The sequence below is a fragment of the Phalangium opilio genome, unplaced genomic scaffold (assembly GCF_054372755.1).
Source record: "Phalangium opilio isolate 3A_F unplaced genomic scaffold, DU_Popi_V2 ptg001170l_1, whole genome shotgun sequence".
Lineage (NCBI taxonomy): Eukaryota > Metazoa > Arthropoda > Arachnida > Opiliones > Phalangiidae > Phalangium > Phalangium opilio.
In genome coordinates this window covers 10,041,570-10,066,246 of record NW_028324255.1, presented here as the reverse complement: position 1 = coordinate 10,066,246, position 24,677 = coordinate 10,041,570, and the positions used below count along the sequence as shown (strand labels likewise).

Sequence of the window (24,677 nt, the reverse complement as noted above, 5' to 3'; positions counted from 1 at the left end):
AATGCAGCTACGTCATCGGTTTTGCTCTTACGTCTAGGAAAAGAACTAGAATTTCTACTATACTATCCTACCAAAAAATCTCCCACTCTTAAAGGTGTTACGCCACACTCTTAAAGGTGTGACGCGACACTCTTAAAGGTGTGACGCGACACTCTTAAGAAGTGACGCGACACTCTTAAAGGTGTTACGCGACACTCTTAAAGGTGTTACGCGACACTCTTAAAGGTGTTACGCGACACTCTTAAAGGTGTGATGCGACACTCTTAAAGGTGTGACGCGACACTCTTAAAGGTGTTACGCGACACTCTTAAAGGTGTTATGCGACACTCTTAAAGGTGTTACGCGACACTCTTAAAGGTGGGACGCGACACTCTTAAAGGTGCTATGCCACACCCTTTGAGGAGTTGCACAACACTAATATGGGAGTAAAAATTCACTTTCAGTGCGATATAAGAGTTAAAAAGGTGTTAAACTGCACCTCTTTACACTTATCTTTGCCACCAATTGCTCAAAAAGTGTTATTAAACCCTTTCAGGGGTGTAAATGAACACCTGTAACGGTGTCAAATTTGGACCCATATAAACTACTTTTAAAGGTGTTAAAGCACACCCCATTTTCTTAGAGTGTACAAAAAAAAATCCTCTATAAATTCAAATTTCGCGCCATCACCTTATTAATCAACTCAATCTCCCGCCACAACTAGGGGGCGTTACAATTCAAATTTACCGCCAACAATATCACGTGACGCCATCAATACCCCCTGCAATTTCCCATGCCCTCTGGCGCACCACCTCCTAGAGAGAAGAACGAAAAGGGGGAAGAAATGACCCCCCTCCTCCTCACAGTACCACCGTATAGCGACAATCTTGTCGCTATACGGTGGTCTATATTCTCTACCGACATTTTGCTTCATTCTTCAAACAATCGAAAGGTTGCAAAAGCGTTCATTTTGGTTTGTGTACAAGACTACATATCCGGCGACGTCTTGTTTCCATTAAATTAGCAAATTATTTTTTACATGCTTTAAAACATTTGAACCTTTAAAGGAAGAACCTTTTTTACCGTTTTTATTGGCAATTTTCATAGAATAATTCTAAGGAGTAAGAGTGTATATTTCCTTATGGGTACATTACATTGCATCTCGCATTGCACGTAGGTCTCCTGTCGTTCTCAACGCTGGCAGATTGCTACCAGTTAGTAAACTTCATTAGTCTAAAGTTTTAGGGTGGTCTGCAAATCACTATAAAACGTTCGCATGCTACGATACTTCAATCCTTTCTCTCACAGTTTCTTGTTCAACCATCCGTATTTAATTTGTTACGGGTGAAAATTTTGGTGAGGCCCCAAGAAAACCGCCATTACTCCCTCACTGTAATTTTTTAGAGAAAGGAATGTTCCCTTTCTTGGTCACTTTGAACCGTAACAAATTTTATTTCATTTTCAACATTTAGGTTTCTTCATTATTTGTTGATTTTTATAAGGATAAAATTTTACAAATTATGCATTTTACTGCTCAGTTTTAACAGGCGTTGCCCAACATCCATCCCAAACATTCGCCCACTACCATTCATTCACGAATACCGATTTCGATAAGTTGCAACATTGACCTAATCTTTAAACTAAATGCAACCTTTCGATTGTTTGAAGAATGAAGCAAAATGTCGGTGTTCCTTTTTAGTTTACGCTACTTATCGCTGTCAGTTTACCGTTAGTATCGGTCAGTTGTTTCAACACACTAAATCGTAACATCTTGTTTTACATTGATGTTCTTTATGATTCACCAACTGAACAACTTTTTCAATAATCATCCTTATCTTGAACTTAATTCCTACTGTTTTAGACGAAGTCAACATGCTGTGATTTATGCAAACTAGCAAGTGTTAGGTTCAAATGTTTTAAAGCATGTAAAAAATAATTTGCAAATTTAATGGAAACAAGACGTCGCCGGATATGTAGTCTTGTACACAAACCAAAAGGAACGCTTTCGCAACCTTTCGATTGTTTGAAGAATGAAGCAAAATGTCGGTGTTTCTTATTAGTTTCCGCTACTTATCGCTGTCAGTTTCCCGTTAGTATCGGTCAGTTGTTTCAACAAACTGATCGTAACATGTTGTTTTACAATGATGTTCGTTATGAGTTAACAACTGTACAACTTTCTACTCCTTAAAAATTGACTATAAACTCTATGGCTATGAGGCTTTTTCTGTTTTAGCTGGCAACCACTAATTTGCAATAATCATCCTATCTTGAAGTTAATTCCTACTGTTTTAGAAGAAATCAACATGCCGTGATTTATGCAAATTAGCAAGTGTTAGGTTCAAGTAACTTCCAAATGGGTTGGCGTACGACAAAATGTCATACCACAGTTTCGCCTTATATTGACCCCAGGAACCCAAATACTTTCGCTCCTACGTCTATTTCAGATAAACCCTGTATAATGAATATTTGCGACTCCAACATTAAAATAAAAATTTCAATCGGAGTCTACGTTATTATAAATTTTATCTTTCTAATAATTGTTATTATAAATTTTACCCTTCTAATAATTATTATTATAAATTTTATCTTTTAAATAATAATAGTTGTAATGATATATAAGAAATGCATGCGTTTCCTTATATAAAAAATATTTTAGTCAAAACAATTTTATGCATGATCCCTCTAATCTTCCCGCTCTACAAATTCAAATAAATGGAAGATCCCTTAACATTTACTATCTAAAAGCGCCACCTTTCGAGAATCAAGCGCAAAAAACAAGCTGGCACGTCCTTTCAATGCCGCCCATAGCCAGAAGGCTATGCGCGGGCCTTGATTAACGTAGGCTACGGCTCAATTTATTGGAAACCGGAACTTCGTCACTCTTTGGGGTCAAATCACGTGGCTCAAAAATCCGGAAAATATAATTCCAAATTCAGCGCATGCATGAGTGTGACAAGGCAATAGCAGCTGAGCCTAAATTTAGCCAGACAATCCGCGCATTGTTTGCATAGCAAAGGCTTGGTTTTTATGTACGGTTTATGAAAGTAGCGACTAAAACTATTACCAAAAGTAATATAAGAAACCTCTCTCCTCCCGTAGGGAGGTTTCTTATATTATTTCTGCTATTACAGATAGGTAAAGCGCAGAGCTTATTTTTAACCATCTTGAAAAATTAAAATACTTAACTTTATCCTTTTTGCCGTACCGTTTAACTATTCTTGGCCAAAGGTTTGGGTTTCAACAAGATAAATTCGGAAAACCGCCATTTTTAAAGTGCAATACTCCGAAATACGGCCAACCGAGATCGCGCAAAGTTGGCCGTAGTCGGAAATGCTTGACCCCAATTCCGGTTTCTCCCCTATTTTAACCCCCGCTGATACGGGATGGCTGTTTTTTTAGAAAGACGAAATCGTTTGCGCTTAGAAGCTTGGGACTGCCTAGTCCTCTTACTATTCTTGGCCCATGGTTTCTGGGTGGGCTTTGGGATTAATAGAGAGAATGATTAACTTCTCAACGTAAAAGATGTTCGTATATTTGGTATAGTTTTTAAATCATCCTCATTTATTCCATGGACATCTAAGGCCAAATCTAAACCCTGGAAAATAATAGAAGTATGATTAAGTCTAGTCCTTTTTCATCAGAAATCTAAATTCCGTAATATTTCTCGCCAAATTAATATAATACGAAGTCAGGTATACGTCATATTTAAGGAGGTCTCCTAAATTTGAATATTTGCCATACTCGATCCATTTATAAACATAAACACTGAAATTGTAAGAAAATAAAATTCTTTATTTGTTATAACAGGAGCAGATGACTAGAAATTGTCGCATCGGTCAATTGCTCCCAGGCCTGTTGTACATTCTAAAAATATACTAACGTTTTGTTGCAAGATTCGAAAAGGTAGCGTAGCCTTTCAACCCATTCCGCATACTCAGAAATAACTTCCTTAAGGTGGGGTGGCGTAGCGGTTAGCGCTTTCGCCTCGCAGCAAGAGGATCCCGGGTTCGATCCCGGACTGTGGCACCGGGTGAAAATCTGGGAACAAATCCTTCTGCGTAGAGTTTGCAAGTTCTCTCCCCGCTTGTTAAAGGAGTTTTCCTCCGCGGTCTAACCCGGTTTCTCCTTTCCATGAAAACTTGCAGAGGTTAACGGTAATAGTTAGTATAGGGCGCTGTAGGCTAGCTGTGGCATAGGGGCTAGCCACCACCCCTCTATGCGTTGTAAAGGGACCCATCTGTAAACAAGCCACAGGCTTAGTGTGGAAATCCCTTCGTAGATTATTATTATTATTATTATTATACTAACAAAAAAAGCTAATTACATAAAACAAGTTTAAGCAGAAGGGGATAATAGAAGAAGGATGCCACTATATCCTCTTAATGTTATAATTATGTAACATGATTCTACCCAGGGTCACCCCCCTTTTTTTTTTTGCTTTCCCGCTCATCAAACTTCAGATGGGCATCGCTCGCACCATGCTAGGGTGAATTCTATAACTGTTTTTCTGAATTCTATAGCCTTGACGTGGGACAAAAATCCAAAACCATTGAATTCACTATTGTCCATCTAAAACGCACCAAAAGGCTTACTTACAGAAATTTATGTTACTTATGGTTGAAGGCATATTAGCCACAACGTAACACTTAATGGTTAAAACGATTAAGGTAAACGGTTTACAACTTTTTTCCGGATATTTCTTAGTAAATTAACTATAGTTACTTTTCATATAACTGCCAAACGTATAAATTACACAAGTTGGGAAAACCAAAAAATTACCTCTCCGAGTCAAGAGGTCTACTACTACAAACTTATTTACCTAGATATGGAATTATTTCTCTTTTTTGAAGTAAAATTTATGAAATATTGAAGCAGTATTCCAAGCATAGCGAATATACAGTAAAGCAGACGACATTTTACATGTAATAAGAATAAATCTCGGACACATGGAAATCAGTCAATGGGGAAAAGAACAGGAAGTGAAGTCTACGCTTCAGCTGTTTACCGTTTATTCTGATAGCTACATTCACAACTAGTTTGCAGTGTAAACACTATCGTCTCGTCTCACCTCAACAATATTCTTAGTTTGCCAACAGGAATGTTAACGTTAAATAACACCAAAGCTAAATTGTAGCTAGACGCATTAATAGTCAAAGCGCACCATAAAGAGAATTAAAACTCTGTAGCTACTACCCGTTTACCATTAGCCCTTTTACTATTCTAATTGCCACCATGATCTTTTCTTCTATAACAAAATCTTAACCTGATTATTTAAGAGTGTATTTAACTTTCGGCTCACTCTGAACCGTTAACGTCTCTTCATTATAGACACGAAAATCAAACCCCAAAGTTTACTTCACCTCAGACCTCAATTATTTACTCTTTGTTTCACTAAGCCTATTGCGGATAATACTTAATATACCCAACGGAGTCTAGGTCTTAGTTTTCTTCATGAAATCACTAAACCAAGGATTATTCTATATACAGATGTAGTATAGCTTAAGTAATATATAAACAGCCATTTCAAATAACAATATTAAAAAGTATCTTTGGAATATCAAAATGAAACAGAGCTTTAAAGCTACAAAAGTACTAAATGCATAATAATTACGAAAAATACTTTCACATATTCACTTTATAATATGGAAAAAGGGAATATTAAGGTTCTGTATGATTTCTTAACACATCAACACAAGGCTAACTGCTAACGCGACGCCTAGTGTAACAATGGACGGACACACACAGACAAAAACATAGACTTCTACTTTACTCTTTCCGTATTAATTCTGAGTTGAGAAACAGGATTATCTCGAATACTAAAACAAGGAAGGATTATAAAATATGAAACATGGAGTGGGAGCTGTGTCCTTATTACTCAGTTTTTTATTAACTAACGTTATCATTACTTGTCCGATATTAGCTTTGCAAAAGAGTTTCCGTGGTTTGTAATACAATGGAGTTACGTCTTTTTTACTCGCTCCATATTGACTATGAAATGCGTATAGTGTTTCGACTTCATACGCAATCTTCATTACTCGTCCTATATAAACTTTGACTAGAAATTTTTGATTGATAGAGGTTTTTCTTAAACAATTGCTTAAATTTATATTATATTAATTATTATCTTCGTCAGATATTTGCTTTAGTTATACTTACATCGTTTTAAGAAACTTTATTCGTAATATCGTTTGAACTTAAACTGTTATTAATCAAAAATGTCTTGATTAGAATCAAGTCCTAAAAAGTATCGATAAGACAATTGCTTAAATTTATATTATATTAATTATTATCTTCGTGAGATATTTGCTTTAGTTATACTTACATCGTTTTAAGAAACTTTATTCGTAATATCGTTTGAACTTAAACTGTTATTAATCAAAAATGTCTTGATTAGAATCAAGTCCTAAAAAGTATCGATAAGACTGAGGTTATCACTAGACTGAAGGATCAGATATTAATTTTTCTTTTTAATTGAAACTTAAAGGCATGCTTAAGAAAAAACAACGTTCCATTACCGTTTTCCGTTGAAATAACTTATTTTACAGGTAATCAATTTCAAAAATTTACTTATCTCGGGTTTTCGGGCACAATTCCATTCCCCCAAAACATTTTATCATTACATTAATTACTTTTGAGAGAGTATGTGTATGACATTGAGTTTTAAAAGGTTCCCTCATTTGTGCCCGGCATGCTTCGCAGTGGATACGTTTTAAAAAAATGGCGGAAAGTTAAGTAGGGACAGTTAGATTTTTACTCGTGGTTATGCAAAATGATGTAATGTCTAGTGTACTTCAGTCAACAGTCATACTGTTCATTCTCATAGCTCAGGACATGATTAATGCTGCTCACTATTTCTCTCTCTAGTTTCAAACAATGGTTAGAGATCATTCAGTGCCGCAGTTCGCACATGAATATATTTCAACTACAGTTTACATCAATTCTCCGTGGTCGTACTATTAGCCGGTTAAGCACTAATTTGTTCAGAACATGTCTCGAAAGTGTGCTTGTTGTAAGTTTTTAAAGCAGTTTTGACAATGTGTGGGTAATTTCCCACATCGTGGGAGATTTAGGTTTGGTTTTAGGCTCTGTGGGGAAAAAGTAATATTTTTCCGAAATTAAACAAATGTCGGAATTTTCTGCAAAATTTTCAAAAATGCACTAATTTTTAACTGCACAGTTAAAATTAGTGCATTTTCGAAAATTTTATCCGGTTTAATAATTTCAAGCGACATTTTGAAATAAATTCGGTGATTTTAAGTTTGGCACTGAAAAAAAAGCATATTTTGAGAATTTTAAAGCTTTATAGCATTTGTACATATTGTCAAAGCCATGCGGAGTGATATTCCATATGAAACTTAGTATGATAAAATAGTCCAGATAAATATGACTGTAAAAAAGGGGGTGTGGGAAATGCGGCAAATTTTTAAAATGGAAGTGGGAAAATCCACTTTTTAACATTAGCAACACTTATTTGAAGGTCTTGGTCATGGCTAAACAGACCGCTCATTCAGTTTTTCATTGTTTTAAAGCTTATTTTGACACGTTATCTCTCAAAAGTAATTAATGTAATGATAAAATGTTTTGGGGGAATGGAATTGTGCCCGAAAACCCGAGATAAGTAAATTTTTGAAATTGATTACCTGTAAAATAAGTTATTTCAACGGAAAACGGTAATGGAACGTTGTTTTTTCTTAAGCATGCCTTTAAGTTTCAATTAAAAAGAAAAATTAATATCTGATCCTTCAGTCAAGTGATAACCTCAGTCTTATCGATACTTTTTAGGACTTGATTCTAATCAAGACATTTTTGATTAATATCTGCTCCTTCAGTCTTCATTTTAATTAAGATTGTTAAGAAACTGTTTTACATTTTCAAAATCTACAATAAGCAGAAACATGTATAAAGGGGACCGTAACTTTAGCTCAATCAGTCATTTATTTATAATCATACTCCAAAAAATAAAAACGTAACTCATTGTATTCTTATTGTAATTAACATAATACAATTTTTTACAACCCTTTATTGAAACGCGAGGCGCTCCCCTAAAAATTCCACAAATAGGACCAAATTGACAGTTTTACACAATTTTTTAAAACGCTGATTTATGTCTGTTTAACCTTTAGCTCAAACTTTTCATAAGCCCAATATGAAATTAGGATATCCTTAAAACTTCTCAAAGACGATCCGAGATTATCAATTTCGAACTTTTTTGTAGCAATAACTAACGTCTGTTTGATATTAAGCTTATAAACCTTAAACACAATATAGTCAGGGCAATGCCGACTCAATTTATAAGGGCTACCATAAAAGTCCACAAAGGTGATCCAAGATTGTTAATACGCCTAAAAAGTGCCCTCTTCAAAATATGTAGCCGGGGAAAAGAGAGCGTGATCGAGTGGGCTATGCTAGTGGGTATTTTGGTAGTAAGTAACGGGTTACTTCCCTCTTCCAAGAACGGGGGTTGGGACTCCAGGCATAGCCCGCTCCATCACGCACTCGACAACGCAAAGCAACTCGCGCCAGCGTGGGAAATAAGGCAGTAACACAGGGCAAATGACGAGTTTAAAAATTGCCTGGTACAGTTCAATAATTAAATCGGAGGGGGGTCAGTGGTCCACAGGACCACTAAGGAAATTCTAGGGTAACCAGGGTCCAGACATTATCTCAACTATTTTAATTACCCACTTCTTTAGTTTAGCAGACGCCGCGCCCTGGTCAATGGTCATGGACCAGTTCATTTATTCCAGGGCAGGGGGGTCGCTGGCCCAATGTCTAGTTTTAAAAAAATCCCTATTTCCCACCCTGCTTCAGTTGGGAGTCCTGGAGCCAGGGCCGGAAATAAGAAATCATTCTTATAGGACATGTGTCCAGTGACCCCCTGTTTGACTGGAAAATTTATAGGACATTGTAACTGAAGTGTGCAAAAATAGTGTCGCTTCTCCACTGTCAAGCTATCGAAACTTCGGGAAATTTATTGGTCAAACTGTCCAGTGACCCCCTTAGTTTTTAAAAAAATTATGGGACATTTTAAAATTTTATTGGACAATGTCCAGTGTCCTGTGCTTATTTCCGGGCCTGCCTGGAGCTCCTAAAGTCCCGAGATGCATATGACAAGGATTCATTTCTCATAAGCGAGAATGGCCAACTCTGTTGTGTTAGAGACAGCCTGGCAGCCTGGTATTTGTTTACTTCTCAGTCAGCTGGATTTTCACCTTTAAAAGTTAATACAGCGCTTTGAATTCAAATAATTAGAAATGAGAAATGTTATTAAATGAATGAATCTATACGGTTGCAGTTGTGTCGAAATGAGAGCAATTAAATATGTGTCTTTGATATTTAGCTCTGATAATTTCAGAAAATTAATAAAAAGTAGTGTTATGTATTTAACCAGAATTTATTTTATTGAAATTTATTAATAATTATTTAATTAAATAAATTGTAATACTATTTTATGTTTTAAATTTTACAAATAAAATTCAAAACAGTAAACAGAGGGCAAAGGTTATATTGTATTATAAATAGCCAGTGGGATTGATTTTAGCTATATCGCAATTAGAGCTCGACATTTTCTATCCATTATCCACAAATTAGTAATTAATTTGAATGAAAATAGGTGGATATCTTTTATTAATTGGGAAATAATGCACACACTTTACATTTAAATTTTAGAAGTTAATTTATTATTTACTTTTTGTATGTAATATTCAGCATTAATTTGACTAAGACAATTAACTAATTACCTACGAGGAATTAACTAGTATATATGGTTAAAATTATAATTTAATCGTTTCAAAACTAATATGGTTTTGAACCGGCTTTTGTAATTTAGTTATTAAAATTTGTGATTATCGATTGGTCAATATTGAAAATTAACCAATGGTGGAACTAATTTTTTTTAAACTCAATGAAACTGAAATATCAATTAATCATCTACTGAAAGAGGTATTAACCTATTTTTTTTCAAAAGAAGGTAAATAAGGATTAGATGGCCGCTTGCTGCTTCAAACAAGATTTTTAATCACGAAGAGAATATTTTTTTAATTTTGGTCAAATTTTAGATATTCGGTAACCGAGTTGATATTTATAAAGCCCTTTTTGCTCATGTCTATTTTAAACTTTAATCACAGATTTCGCTTACCATTTCACAAGCATAATAAACACTACTGAAGGGCGCAAATCTATCTGTGATCGGTAATGGTGACCAATATAGCAATTTGCCCAATTAATCGGTTTGAACTTCATTTGCACATTTCTATTCGTTAATTTGAAATGTTGCGAGAAATTTGAATGGAATATAAGTAGATATCTCTTTCAGTAGATAATTTTTGATGTTGATATTAAAGATTCATTGAGTTAAAAAAATTGGTATTGGTATTTCAAGTAAGCTTTGATATCAACATCGGTTAATTTACGATATGGGCTTATGATGGTAGTCTGTTTATAAGCTTAAATCGTTACTTTAATCGTTAAAGTGTCACAAGACAGTATCTACCTCCAAAATCGAGGGTTAGTAACTTTATAACCATCTCCAAGTCACAGGATATCCGAGGGTCAATTTCTTATATCATAGCTATAGCTATAGCTCAGTCACTTTTGGCAAGGCCTAATACCATTTTTTTTTAACTGGCGCTGTCAAATTCCTTTTAAAGCATAGATCATATAGTATCCACCCTTGATTTTCATTTCGCAACACACATTGGATTCGTAAACCTCGACACGCATCACGATTAGAAGCATTAAAAGGCAAAAACAACACACTGACCGCATACATTTTTTAGTAATAATAACATGTCTGACTACAGCTGTTTTTGGCGCTGAAGCGACCAAGGCTTAGCACAATTTCACGGGTTTCACCGCCTTAAAAAAAGTGGCAAGTTTAGGAATAGATTGTGGGACAATAAAAAGGTGGAAAATTATGAAATTAGGCTTATATTAAAGCTTGAAACCTACTTTATATTATATTTAAAATCCATCCATCAGCAAATCCTCAAAAAATATGAAAATGACAACGAAAAAGGACCCACTCTCAAATTTTTTCCCCTTAAAAAAATGGCGGCCGCCACAAACTTGGTAATATTGTCACGGCGACAATATTAAAGCAGTCATATCTCACTACCGATAGGCCATTTCAACCAAAAGGCATTAAGAAAAAACATTCGGATTAATATGACGCAACTATACGTAAAAAAAGGCCAATATTGGTCGCGCTGATAATTACTAGTAAATCAGTCTATCCATGCTTAAATAACGCAAATTGGGGTAATTTTGAAAACTTAAAATTAAACATACTTAAACTTAAAATTAATCAATGAAAGCTGGAAAGCACAAATACTAAATATGAGGCTTTCGTTTAAAACCGTTTTCAAATCAAACAAACGTATAGTTATATCATGACGGCTACAACAAGATGGTTATCTGTAAAATATTTTCCCATGTTATTTCTATGGGAAAATTTCGAGGTTTTCGTCAAAAACTATGATTATTTTTATGGAAATGAAAACCACCCTTAGCAACTTTATTTTTTATATGAAAAACTAATGGATGGATCTTTTTGAAATTTTAACCACATATTTAGATCCCGAATTGTAGTTCTGTGGAATTTTTTCAAAGCAGTTAATACGATACAAAAAAAGTTAAAACCAATCAAAAAACCATCCTTATACATTAAAGTCGGTATGAAGTCTTATCTAAGAGAGCTATCGCTCTCCTAGAATTTTGGTTTCCCCGCTAGCGTACTGCCTTTGCCAAAGTTTTTGAAATCTAAGGTATATATAGCAATCGTCTTAATCAGTAACTATTAAGAAAGTGCGCAATTGCGAAACCCTTCGGTGGTGAGCCCAGATTAGGGAGGCTAGACGTTTCTCGTAAGTCGTAACCCTAGCTGATCGCCGCGTAAATCTTACCCATAACAGCGATAATAGAGTAGAAGCCAGTGTTGCAGATTGGTGTCTATGTGGTATAGATGAAAGACCAGTTGATGGTGATGTTAGAAGCTAATGTTGCAGATTGGTGCCAATGTGGTATAGACGGAAGACTAGTGCATGGTGGTGTTAGAGGCCATCAAGTAGCGACAGTTTTCCGAATTTCTGTGAACTGCGAACGCAGTCCGGAAACTAACAATACGTTTGCTCCGATTTCCCAACTGCGAACGCGGTGACAGACACCCACACACACAAACGCATAATTACATACATTTGGCTTACCGTTTAGGCTCCTGTCTATCTAGCTTGTGACTAGGCCTATATCATAAGATAATATTGAGGCTCCTCACTTGAGGGCGCACTATTGCAGTCTTTGCGCGCCCCCTTGTGAGGATAGGCCAAACTACTGCCAAGTCAAATGGGGGTAGCGCCATAGGGTTTCTTCTATTTATACATTACACTCACCGAGGTAAGAAGAGCCAGGTTGTGTTCAATGTATGGTCTTCGAAGCAAGCGGGCCTAGCCGAATACGTAGCGCGCGAGAACTAAACTTAAACTATTAGAGAGTCGTGAAAACCGTACCCTCAACCTCGCCGAAAAGCAGATGTTGACTTGACGGGTGTAGAAATGTTCCCTTGGACTATGCCAGTTGACCTGACCACTAACTAGCGCTCTCACCGCTAGTTAGTAACTAACTAACACTCTCGCCCTATGGCTTTGACTATTTATAGCATCTGACTTAGCAGTAGTTCGGCCTATCCTCACAAGGGGGCGCGCAAGGACTGCAGTAGTGCGCCCTCAAGTGAGGAGACTCAAAATTATAACGGTAAGCCTAATTTATGTAATTATGCGTGTGTGTGTGTGTGTGTGTAGGCTCAGTAGCTGAACCGCTACATCCCCCCACACGTTGAAAAGAAGAAACCCTTTAAAGTTTTGAAGTCATTAATAAAGGATGGAAGAAACGTCTTGAGGAAGGCAGGAAGACGTTTTTCTGTCTACTCTACTTCTATACGGACAATTTCGCACATGGTGCGGACAACCACACCAGTAACAGAGCAGACCACCATGGGTCACCCGTGGGGTGAGCATCCACGAGAGGTCCATTCGTACATGGGGAGGAGTTGGTAATAAAGCCCTAGGTGGCGTTGGTAAGAGGGCTGGTGCGGGTTATCGAAGGGGTGTTCCTCGAGCTCGACCGCAAAGGGGCCTCCCTGAAAGAGTCGGAGCAGGAGCCGGAACAACGACGCTTTGAACCTCCGTGTCCTGAGTCGTTCCACGCCTCGCTAGGTGCGCGATAGAGCTGGCAAGTGCCGTGGGCGAAGGGCTGCGTGAAGATCTATTATCAGCGTTCATGGCAGCATCTACCGGTTGCGTCCATAAAGGTGGAGTGATGGTGTCGGAATCTACCGGTGAAGGCTACTGTTTGGAGTTCATTATTTCAACCTTGTAACCTGCTTTTTAGCCTAATCGGTTACAAGTTAAACTTAAAGAACCGTCAGAGTCACTATTTAGAGACAACGCAAGTCTGCTTTATGGCTTTAGATGTTTAGCATGTGCGAATTTTAATTTCGATCAAGCCAAAGCAGAGACAAATAAACATTAATGATCTTTGCACATTACATTATCTAAAGAATAAATGTTTAAACAGATATACATAAAATTTCCTACACTTGGGATCTTGAAGAGGACATAGACTCTGATTGAAGGTAAGAGTAAGGGCTTTAAACTTTGCTAAACCGCTCGCTCCTCCTTCTTCGCGTTTCATTGGCTATTCATCCTTTGTTTACTCGTTCACACAACGCAAAGATAACTTGTTTACAATCGGGTCTATAGCCACTTAGCTTCTAACATCAAATACATTAAATGTGACGTCAGGGGTGAGTGTTTCACATCTCTTCCCCTTTATTTCAATCAGAAGGGTCCAGAAAATGGCGAGTTGAAGATCTTTGAATTCCAGGTGTTACTGATATCAACCCTGCAGCTTGATCGAATTCGGAAATTAACTAATTGTGACTGTGTATGTCATAAAGAACAAACTTCATTCCACGTTAGAACTTTGCGGAATACAGTCTTATACAGAATGCGAACTTTAACCATAATAAACGTACAATAAAATACACCTGACAATATGAACAGCCATATCTTCTGCCATTAAACCTCCGTAGATATGAGATAACACCTACAAAGTAGTGAACAGAACACAAGCAACGGTAATGTTAAGCTTAGCGATAATTCTTCAATCTCCTGTTTCTGCTGAAACCAACTAGCACTAGAAGTGATGACGAAGTTAAACAAAGGAAAGAAGCAATGAAATATTAATCAATTATTGTGGTAAAAATATCATTCTTTAATAGCGAAGATATAATTACTGATATACCATTTGTTATATTATATATTGATAATTATAGTTTAAAAGGGTTATATTCAATATTGTTCGTTAAGGTTTTAAAACTAACTTACACAAATATAGTATCACTACCAGATTCCCGTTAAGACGTTAGGATAGTTACATTCCACAATTTTGTAATATCATATAGCCCGTCCGGTGACTATTCCTTAACGATAGGTTTCTTACAATTTTTCAACGAACAAAAACTTTTTTCTTAGTGAGTATCTACTACAGTGGTAAAGAACAGTAATGTGTGAAGCGAAAATGAAAACGCGTTGCGCAATTAACACATTTTGAAATGGTTCTTTAAAAGTTCTAAATTGCTGAGTATGCTTAAATACAATCAATCCACTTAATTAGTCCATATGATTATAACGTTGATGTCTGATCAAAGAACTCTTCCTCGCACTTGCATAGTCACACTGATCACATTTGAATGGTTTTTCACCACTGTGAATGCTTTTGTGTATGATCAAATTATTCTTGCGCGTACTTGCAAAGTCACACTGATCACATTTGAAGGGTTTTTCACCGCTATGAATGCGTTGATGTGCGATTAAAGTAATCTTACGTGTACTAACATAATTACACTCATCGCATTTAAAGGATTTTTTACCAGTGTGAATGCATTGATGTCTGGTCAAATCATCCTTTCGCGCACTTGCATAGTCACACTGATTACATTTGAAGGGTTTTTCACCACTGTGAATGCGTTTGTGTATGATCAAAACATTCTTCCGCCTACTTGCATAGTCACACTGATCACATTTGAAGGGTTTTTCATCACTGTGAATGCGTTGATGTCTGATCAAACTACTCTTCCACGTACTTGCATAATCACACTGATCACATTTGAAGGGTTTTTCTTTGGTATCCTTTCGAATTTCAAGTTCAAGCTCCCATTTATTTTCAGGTGAATATTTGTATCGAGTTGAATATTTTTTCTTGGATTTTCCTACAGAAAGGAAATAGATTAAAATCTCGTATGATATCATACAACTCGAATAACAAAAATTTCAATCTTCAAAGGCATTTGATATAATAGTTTATGCTTAGGCTTGAAAAGACCCAAAGGCAAACGAAACAAGTTCAGAAACCATAATAATCCATGTTCGAGTCGAAACAGCGGTATCTAAAGGTTTGACTTTACCAAACCTAATATATGCGTTGAGAATGTGGAAGATTCAAACTTGACCCCACGTTAGACACTTGTGTAATACAGAATGCAAACTTCCCCATAATAAACGTCTATTAAAATACACGTGGCAGTATGAACAGCCATATTCTGCCATTAAACCTCCGTAGGTAAAGTTAAGCTTAGCGACAATTTTGCATTCTCTCCTGTTTCTGCTGAAACCAACTAGAACTAGAAGTGATGACGAAGTTCAACAAGGAAAGAAGCCATGACATCACATGCATTAAATGTGACGTCAGGGGTAAGTGTTTCTACATCTCTTCCGCTTTATTTCAATCAGAAGGGCCCAGAAAATGGCGAGTTGAAGATCTTTGAATTCCAGGTGTTACTGATATCAACCCTGCAGCTTGATCGAATTCGGAAATTAAGTAATTGTGACTGTGCATGTCATAAAGAACAAACAAACAACTTTCTCAAATATATATGTATATATGATTCAAATTTCAAACTTCATCCCACATTAGAAATTTGCGTAAAACTGAATGCAAACTTTCCAATAATAAACGTATAATGAAATACACATGACAATATGAACGGCAATATTCTGCCATTAAACCTCCGTAGGTGCATGATAACTCCTACAAAGTAGTGAAAAAACAAAAGCATGAATTCAACCAGGGATAGATAGACTTTTTTAAGACGGAATAAACAATGTTTGGCCTTTACTTCAGTCCGACTCATAGACGAGTATATAGTCCCTTCCTTCAACACGTAACCAAAAAATTAAATTATCTTATTGGCTCACAAAAACTACGTATTGGTGACGTTGCTGACGGGGAGGGCCAAAAATACGTAATTCCTGTTTACCTCTGTCGCCATGACTACGACCCCTCTTGCGTTGTACCATAGCCCACTCGATCACGAGCGTCACGACGCAAGCTGCTCGCGCTATAGCTATAGAGTGGGCTATGGTTGTACAGATAAGCGTCTTCACAGGGGCTCAAAATGGAGCCGTCTAAATGCGAGGGTCCCGTAATTATTCGGGAATTGTTTTTAATAGCAATCCCAGGTAGCAATTCAACGTGTGAATTCAGTTGATATCTGGTGTAAGTCGTTTATATAACGTGTTACGTTTTTATGAAACGATGTAAAAACGTTTATTTTTAGTCATAAAAACACCAGCTTTGAAAGCGTTTACTTTGAGAGAAGATTAAACGTTTTGTAAACGTTCATGTTTGGTTTCATAAAAACGAGAAATTAATGCGTAGATTGCAATGGTATATTAAACGTTTATATGACGTAGTTGAAATAGGAAACGAAGTCGTTGACTATTAGTACAGTTTTTAACGTTTATATAACGTATTTTTCAAAACAAGTACTACTCTTTTTTGTAAAGTGCGTCATTCTCTACGTTTTTTTCCACGAAAAAAGGTATATAAAGGGTAAAGGGGGAGGCGAGCCATGGGTTAGGGGGTTATTTTTTTCTTCATTCTTGATATTTTTTAGCGCTCTACCTCCTCCCACCTCGTGGTCATTGCAGTATCTTAGGGCTCTGGGTAGAGTAGTTCAGTTACTCGCTCTGTTAGGAAGATGTTTTAATTAAACGTCGGTTGTAAGAATTCCGTAGTACTTTCTATTTTGCACCTTTTAAATTTAACCTAGTCTTCATTCGACCATCAAGACAGTTAATAATTGAAAATCATAACAAAAGTAAGTTAAAAAATATTTTTTATTATTTTCTAAATACATCAAATAATTATGGGGCTGCCATTAAATACCGTAAACTACTGATCTATGATAAAATAAGCTGAAGATGAATAACAGCATATTAAGTTCAGTTGGTAAAACAACGGCTTAGTTTTAGTCCAAAATCATGTAAAAAATATGGCGCCATTTTTGTCCACAATCGTGTAAAAAATGGCGCCATAAGAAGACATATTAAGATCAGAGAGGGTAAGCTTCTAGGAGGACAACAAGGACTTCGGATCCTTTGTTAGGGGGTGTTACACGTGGTCGGGGTTTCCCGGCGAGAAAATCGTTTTTAAGGCGAATCTCTTAAGCCGTTTTCCATTGGTTGCTAGTAGCAATCCACCGCCAAAGAGCGGTATAAACAAGAAGGATGTAATCTTCCATAGTATTAAACACCGAGGCATAGGTACAATCATAAGTAATATGATAATTATATGTATGACTCTTGCAATATCCACAATGCTTTACGCTCTAGATTTAATGGTATATTAATACGATATTTTATCGTGTACTTACTAAGGAGTTTATAGTTGATTTCCGTAAATGAAGTTATATCTCCGAAACAAAATATCATTAATATTAAATTCAAGTTGCCACACTTATAGTAGTTATATTACTCGTGATAGTACAACGTTATTATTTTTGACTAATTTACCGCATGGAAAATGCAAATAGAAGACTGAATAGATAGTTTTCACACATGGAGGATTTATATCAGGAGGCCAGGCTAACTGGAGGAAAAAATCAGGTAGCCCGGCCTCCTGGTGTAAACGGTAGGAATTCTCCATGTGTGAAAACTATCTATATAGGAAAGAATTGTCAAGTAATCGCAGGATTTGGGAAAGCTCGAAGTACTACGTATGCAAACGTCGTTCTCTTCTATCTCTGGGCCCAGTGTCATCCCCCCTACGAGGCGCGTACAGTTTCCCCTCTTCCAAGAGCGTGGCTCAAAGGGTGGGATGGAAACACAGTCGATAGAGTAATGTCAGTTCTACGTATGCAAAAGTCATAGCCTTCTATCTCTTTGCTCAGTGTCATTCACCTAGCAGGCGCGTCGATTATCCCCTCTTACAAAAGCGCGCCTAGAGGGAGGGATACACAGTCTACTCCCCTCTCTACCAACACTACTTTATACTCGCTTTTAGTCGGAATTGAGGTACACTACTTTTTTTTCTATGAGAAATTAAATTATGTATTCCTACTCGCCAGTTTTTCCCTACCCTTAATTCCCACTGAAACCGTGTACAAAGTAAATGAGATTGTGAATTAAAAAAATCTAAACCCAAACAAGCATTGTTTTCATTTCGAAAAAATAAGCCGTTAAGCCCTCCCCCCCCCAAATTGGCCTACAAAAAGGTTTATAGAGTAATTTCTTTCCCACATGTGCATTAACGTCATAACCCTTTATCTCTTACCTTAGTGATATACTCCTTCCGGGGGTAAATAATGCTCTCTCTTACAAAGTTGACCTCAACGTTGGGGTTACACAGTTCACGCCCCTCTCTACAGAAATTACTCTATAGAAAATTCCCCTCTTCGTGCTTTCTCCTCCTAGGGTTTATACTTATGCAGCTAAAAATAATTCGTGCTAGCGCCAGTCTGCCTAATTGCCTATCCGTCAATGATTTTCAAAGTCTAATCCGTTGTCAAAAAAAATTATTTCAGGTTAACGAAATTTTGGGATATTTCGCATACCCCTTCAAGTATTTGGAAAAGTAAGCCTAACTGTGTTATATTTAACTACATTACTTAAATTAGCCTACAAGGTTTTTAACAACAATCATTGATTTAAATCTAAAATCAAAGCCACTACACGACACGCACGCTCAAAATGAAGCGTTATGGGGTTTCGAAAAGACAAAAAATTAGAAATATAACCGCTAACGTAAACAAACAAATTAGAGAATTAGTAACCAGTTCAAATAATCAAGTTTTACCAAACCAACAAGGAAAAGACATAATTTTAAATCCATCAAATTTTGAGACCGTAGAAGAAAGCCTAGCTAGTTTTGAAACCCAATCCTTTTTAACCAATCAATCGAAATTGTCTAATTCTGAGATTGAAATGGGCATGGATGAGAATTCAGATACTCATTCCAACGGTAATCAGGATTATATAAGTAGTGAGAATGATGAAAATAGTTTGGATATGGATTTTTCTTCTTCTGATTCAGAATCAAATGACAGTGAAGATTTAATTCCAGATTTACGCGACGCCCTAAAGCAATGGGCCCTAAAGTACAGAATCAGCCATGCCTCGTTAAATGACTTGCTAAAGATTTTAAAACCACACCACCCCTTTCTACCATTAGATTCACGCACAGTATTAGAACATACAGGAGGGCAGGCACTTGAAGTTGACAAATTAGACAATGGGCTATACTACCACATGGGCTTAGCAAACGGGCTTTTGGAAAAATTAAAAAATGGATTTAGAAGTGGTACGGGCAATATAAATGTTCTAAATTTAATGTTCAACATTGATGGTATTCCAGTTTATAAGAGTACCTATTCAGATTTCTGGACTATCTTAGCTAGATGCTGCGAGACAAAAGACTCGGGGCCATTTGTTGTTGGTCTCTTTATAGGTAATGGAAAACCAAAAACTATTGGGTTATATTTTAAAAAATTCGTTGCTGAATTGATTCAGCTATATCAGTCTGGGCTAAAATTTGGTGACAGGACATACAAAGTGGAAATTGGACCTTTTATATGTGATGCTCCAGCTAAAGCATACATAAAGTGTATTAAAAACCACAATGGGTATTTCGATTGTGATTATTGTGACCAGAGAGGTGAATATTTTGGACGGGTTGTTTTTAATTTGACAGATGCACGTTTAAGAACTGACACTAGTTTTCGAAATAAAACGCAAATTGAACATCACAACCTAGACGATTCACCTCTTCTGGATTTGCCAATTGATATGATAAAAAATATTCCTATTGACTACATGCATTTAGTTTGTTTGGGATGTGTAAAGAGAATAGTAAAATATTTATCCAAAACTAAGTCTCCAGTTAAGCAACCCCCGCATATTCTTCACGAAGTATCTTTGAAGTTGAAAACATTCGCTGAGTTTACCCCTGTTGAGTTTTCTAGAAAGCCGCGAGGACTAGATGAAGTTGACAAATGGAAAGCAACAGAATTCAGGCAGTTCTTGCTGTATACAGGAGTGTTTGCTTTTAGGGGCCTTCTACCAAACAATTTGGTCGATCATTTTCAGTTATTACATTGTGCCATTACAATCTTGTGCCAAAAAAATCCTTCAAATGATATGATAGACTATGCTGGTTCACTTCTTGTTAACTTTGTTGAAGTTGCAGATCAATTTTATGGCAAAGAAATGCATGTTTATAATATTCACAATCTTGTTCACTAATCTGACCATGTCAAAAAATACGGAGGCTTGGACAATTTTTCTGCATTCCCATTTGAATCCTTTCTAGGTCATTTAAAAAAGTTGGTTAGGTCACCCTATAAACCCCTTCAGCAGGTGGTATTGAGACTGCATGAACTAAAAGGCCTAAAAAAGCAACCATTAAGTGAGACGCAATTACTTAGATTGGAAACTCAGTTAGCGCACAATGAAGGTCCCATGATTAATAATGTTCAAGGATTGCAGTTCCGAAGATTACTATATAAGGGATTCGTTTATAGAAATAGAGTTCCAGACAACTGTTTGTCTCTAAAAACAGGGGAAGTTATTCTTGTAGAGAATATTATTAAAATAAGGCAAAGCCAAGATGTCGTTCTTGTAGGGAAATGTTTTATCCATTCCGGTAATGCTTATGCTTATCCTTGTCCCTCTACCAATCTCGGAATTAAACGAGTTTCAAAGCTATCAAAGTTGCAATCGTGGTCTGTTGATTTGATTGACCGAAAGTGCTTTTACATGCCCATTTCTGAAAATCCTCTAACTGCCATTGCAGTTCCTCTCCTTCATTCAAATGACATATAAATTTATGTTTTCAGATTAAGGAGTTAGTATATATATAGGGTGTATCTTTAAATGGTGGTATTACCGAACAACTGAGGTCTATAATTTAAATCGACCGTATAAATGCAGCACAATTAAAATAAGAGCCAAATCTGGCACGGGCCAATTTTACAATAAAAAATTACTTGAAACTCGCACTTTACGAAACCTAGCAATTCAATTTAAATTACATTTGAGTTTTAATTTCTTACTTAAATTTAAGGTATTATCCATAAAAACTGTAATCCTAACTTGAAAACGGTGGCCCGGATGACAAAATGTCATAGAACTCACAGTAGTTCGGTATTAGCATCATTTTAGAATCACCCTGTATATTAGAAAATAGTAAAAAGTATATATATATATATATATTTGGTGTAAGGTAAACTATGTTCAAAGTTGTGGAGTTCGCTGAAGTAAATGAGAGTGGAGAGCGGGAGTGTGGGGTGATACATGAGCAATGGCTTGATGCTTCAAAAAAAAACTTGCTTTTGGCCACCATTCAAGTCAAATGATAGAATAATAAAAGCCATCATTAATGCCGAAAGTCCGAAAGAAAAGTGGAAAATTTATGAATTACAAAGAATAGTATTTGAAAGCAGTAAGTTTGGTGAATGCAGATTTTTAATATTTTTTATCATGAGCAGTTATTAAATACTATAACGAATTTTAGATAATTACAAAGAAGCCGAAAATAAATCGAAACTTTTCGAAGTAAGTTCAGATGTGGGAGAAAGAACTGAATCTGAGGAACAGAATGAACCATTAAACCGAAAGAGAAAGCAGACTACACGCACAAAGGAAGCGTGTTTCGATTCAGGGTATATAGTAAGCGATGAAGACGAAGATGGTATGGACCTTTTATCCATTTTAATTTATAGATTTAAATAAATTTAATTTCATGTATTTAGTACTCCATGGACCGTCTTTAAAGAAAAGGAAACTTTCCCCTCGAAAGAATGTTAACCTGCCGAAACCCGCAGCATTTCCAAGCGCAGGTGTTAAAAATATATTTAATGAAGTTGCACACTTTTTAATGATAGCTTTGAATAGAAAGGTAACTAAAAAGAGTACTTGTACCTAAAATGTATTTTTAGGTGTTAGAAGAGATTTAAGCACTATTTCTACTGATTACAATGAGAATGGTAAGTTAATACACTTGGAATAGAAGTGACGGAATTCTAATTTAATCATTTTCATAGAATTTGAGGCTGACACAAATTCACCAACTACCACTGCAGTCTCCTTTCTTGGACTCTCAAATGTGACAAGTAGATCAAAGGAAAATCATGCCAGTGGTGCTTTACCTGATAATATACCATCATATTCTGCTAAATCGTGCTCTCCAAGAGAAAATACTTCCTGTGGTCAAGTATTAAATGACCAACAACGCTGCTCGAATTTGAATAGTGAAAGTCCAGGCTTTACCACTCCACCAAGAGATTCACGGGGGATATTAAACGTCACTCAAACAGAATGCTTGGACGCAGAATCAAATTCCACGGCTAAAATGGGGCCTACATTTAATACAGCAAGTTCTTCTAGAGATATAAGCAGAATTTATGTACCACCTACAACTGATTTTAAAACAACTGTTAGACCAACAAACCATTTTTCTTCGGAGTCAAGTAGGTCCAATAATTAAATTCTCGCTGTCGAAAGGTCCTTTATAGGGAGGATGAAGAGAAAAATGAAGTGAATTTTTATTGATTCTTCTACTAATTATGAGATCCAACTGTATATAGAATCCATAAAAATTAAATTCATTTTCCGCTTCACCCTCCCTTTAAAAGGAATACTACCAATATATTTGTAAATTTTAGTATTTAAATAATACTTCAATTTGTAAAATTTGATTACTCTCTAATGACAGGTTTTCTAAAGATTTTGAAATATTTGGAATACATAAAACATCAAGTTGAAGTAAACACATCCCTTCTAAATAAAATAGTTGTGGATAACGAACCAACATCAAAAATAGACCTCGACCATTTAGACTTGCCAATAAATTCTACTGATGGGTTGGCAGCTTTGGAAGAATTTTTGAATCTAAAGGAAAATCAAGGAATTTTGGTATGGATTCTTTTATACTAAAGTGATAATTAAGTTGATTTTGGGTTTTAATTTTTTTTATATCCAGATCTCTTATCTTGGTGGAATTGGTGGTAAATCTCTAGGCGACTGCACTCGCAGAATTCTTAGCGCATTAATGACAGACTATCTTGGCGAAAAAATTAATTGGGCTGGCCACAAAAAATTGGCCTTCAAAGACATGAAAATTAAGGAAATAGCTATTTGTAAGCGGAAATTTATCATAATTTTTTAAATACCATTGAATTTACAAATATTATGAAAATATTTTTCTTCATCGGGTGCTGTACGGTCTAACAACGTATTCAAAACTGCTCCTGAACGTGAAATTGAGGAAATAATTAAGGATTGGTTAAAGCAATCGTTCACTAGGCTGAACAATAAATTGCGGTCAGAGAAGAAAAAGGAACAAAGAAAATTGCAAGAAAGGGAAAAACTACCGGACACCACTGAAGGGAATGGTGAAGAAGCTGATCGATTATTTCAAACAATAATATGAAACTAAGAAATTTCCATTAAAATGTATCTTTTAGTACAAAATTACATGATTTTTATCAAATATTTAAAAATAAACTTTGAACTTGATATTGTTTCATTATTTTCACATAAAAAAGGGAACCCTATTTATTGTATTACGGGAAAGCCAATTATAAGTGTAATAAGGAAAAGCCTACAACTAGGCTTAAATGAACGTGTATAATGGGTCAAATATACAGATTTGGAAGGTATTTATGACGTGTATATTGAGTCAAATATACCGTTTTTGGAACGTATTTAAAACGTGTATATTGAGTCAAATATGGAATTGTTTTACACATGTTTCTAACGTGTATTTTGAGTTAAATACGCAGTTTATGAAACGAATCTATTACGTGTAAATTGAGTCGAATAAAACGTCCATAGATGGTTAATATTTAGTTGACTATATTCGTTAATAAAACGTCATTTGCAACGTTTAATAAACCGTGTTTTGAGGTGACATGGTTGACGTTTTCTTGACGTTAGGAAAGCCGTTTCAAATTGACGGTATCTCAACGTATAATAAACGACTTTTTGCTACCTGGGATTAAGACGGTAGTTAGTGAATTTGGTGCCGGTGTTTTGGATTTGGAGTACATCTGTAAAGGTGAAAAGTGTTCGCTAATTCTTTCTTAAGCCAATCATTTCTACTATCCTCATGATTTTGTAAACGAATTTGATGAAGTTAGCCAAGGCTTAGTGAATGGTCAGGAGTTTTGTGAGCTTAGTGTTTGGTTAAAACCTGTTCGTGCTGTAATATCTATTTAGACTTTTACTCAATTCTAACTCACTTTTAATTTTCCTGGGTCTTCCCCGTTTTTTTTTTAGTTGCAAGCCCTATGTCTTGTGTAACTTCCATTTTTAAACAATGTTATTTCAAAAATTACAATCCGAGCCCATTCCAACTTGGCAGAC

The 24,677-nt window shown here is 36.0% G+C and overlaps 3 protein-coding genes across 7 annotated transcripts in view; 1 reads left to right on the top strand and 2 right to left on the bottom strand.

The window, feature by feature from the left end:
* LOC149587181 (uncharacterized) overlaps window positions 1-24,677 on the bottom strand; it is a 208,845-nt gene that overhangs the window by 144,683 nt on the left and 39,485 nt on the right. The gene's annotated exons all lie outside the window — the stretch shown is intronic.
* LOC149587183 (uncharacterized) overlaps window positions 14,220-24,677 on the bottom strand; it is a 43,479-nt gene continuing 33,021 nt past the window's right edge. The window contains exon 2 of the mRNA XM_089863605.1: window positions 14,220-15,244. Within this exon, the coding sequence (XP_089719731.1) occupies window positions 14,646-15,244 (599 nt within the window). The 3' untranslated portion in view covers window positions 14,220-14,645. The remainder of the gene's footprint in view (window positions 15,245-24,677) is intronic.
* Window positions 16,495-23,828, top strand: LOC149587187 (uncharacterized). 5 transcript variants are annotated; one of them, XM_089863406.1, is made up of 9 exons: window positions 16,495-17,134; window positions 18,839-18,888; window positions 21,552-21,753; window positions 21,826-22,002; window positions 22,064-22,150; window positions 22,250-22,297; window positions 22,355-22,780; window positions 23,026-23,225; window positions 23,293-23,828. In XM_089863406.1, exons 3-9 carry the CDS (start codon window positions 21,606-21,608, stop codon window positions 23,476-23,478), a joined length of 1,272 nt encoding a protein of 423 aa, XP_089719532.1. In that variant the 5' UTR covers window positions 16,495-17,134; window positions 18,839-18,888; window positions 21,552-21,605; the 3' UTR covers window positions 23,479-23,828. The 5 variants fall into 5 exon arrangements, with proteins under 5 accessions (XP_089719532.1, XP_089719533.1, XP_089719530.1 ...); XM_089863407.1 differs by having other exon boundaries at window positions 21,535-21,753; XM_089863404.1 differs by lacking the exons at window positions 21,552-21,753; window positions 21,826-22,002; window positions 22,064-22,150; ... (2 more) ...; window positions 23,026-23,225; window positions 23,293-23,828 and adding an exon at window positions 18,980-20,997.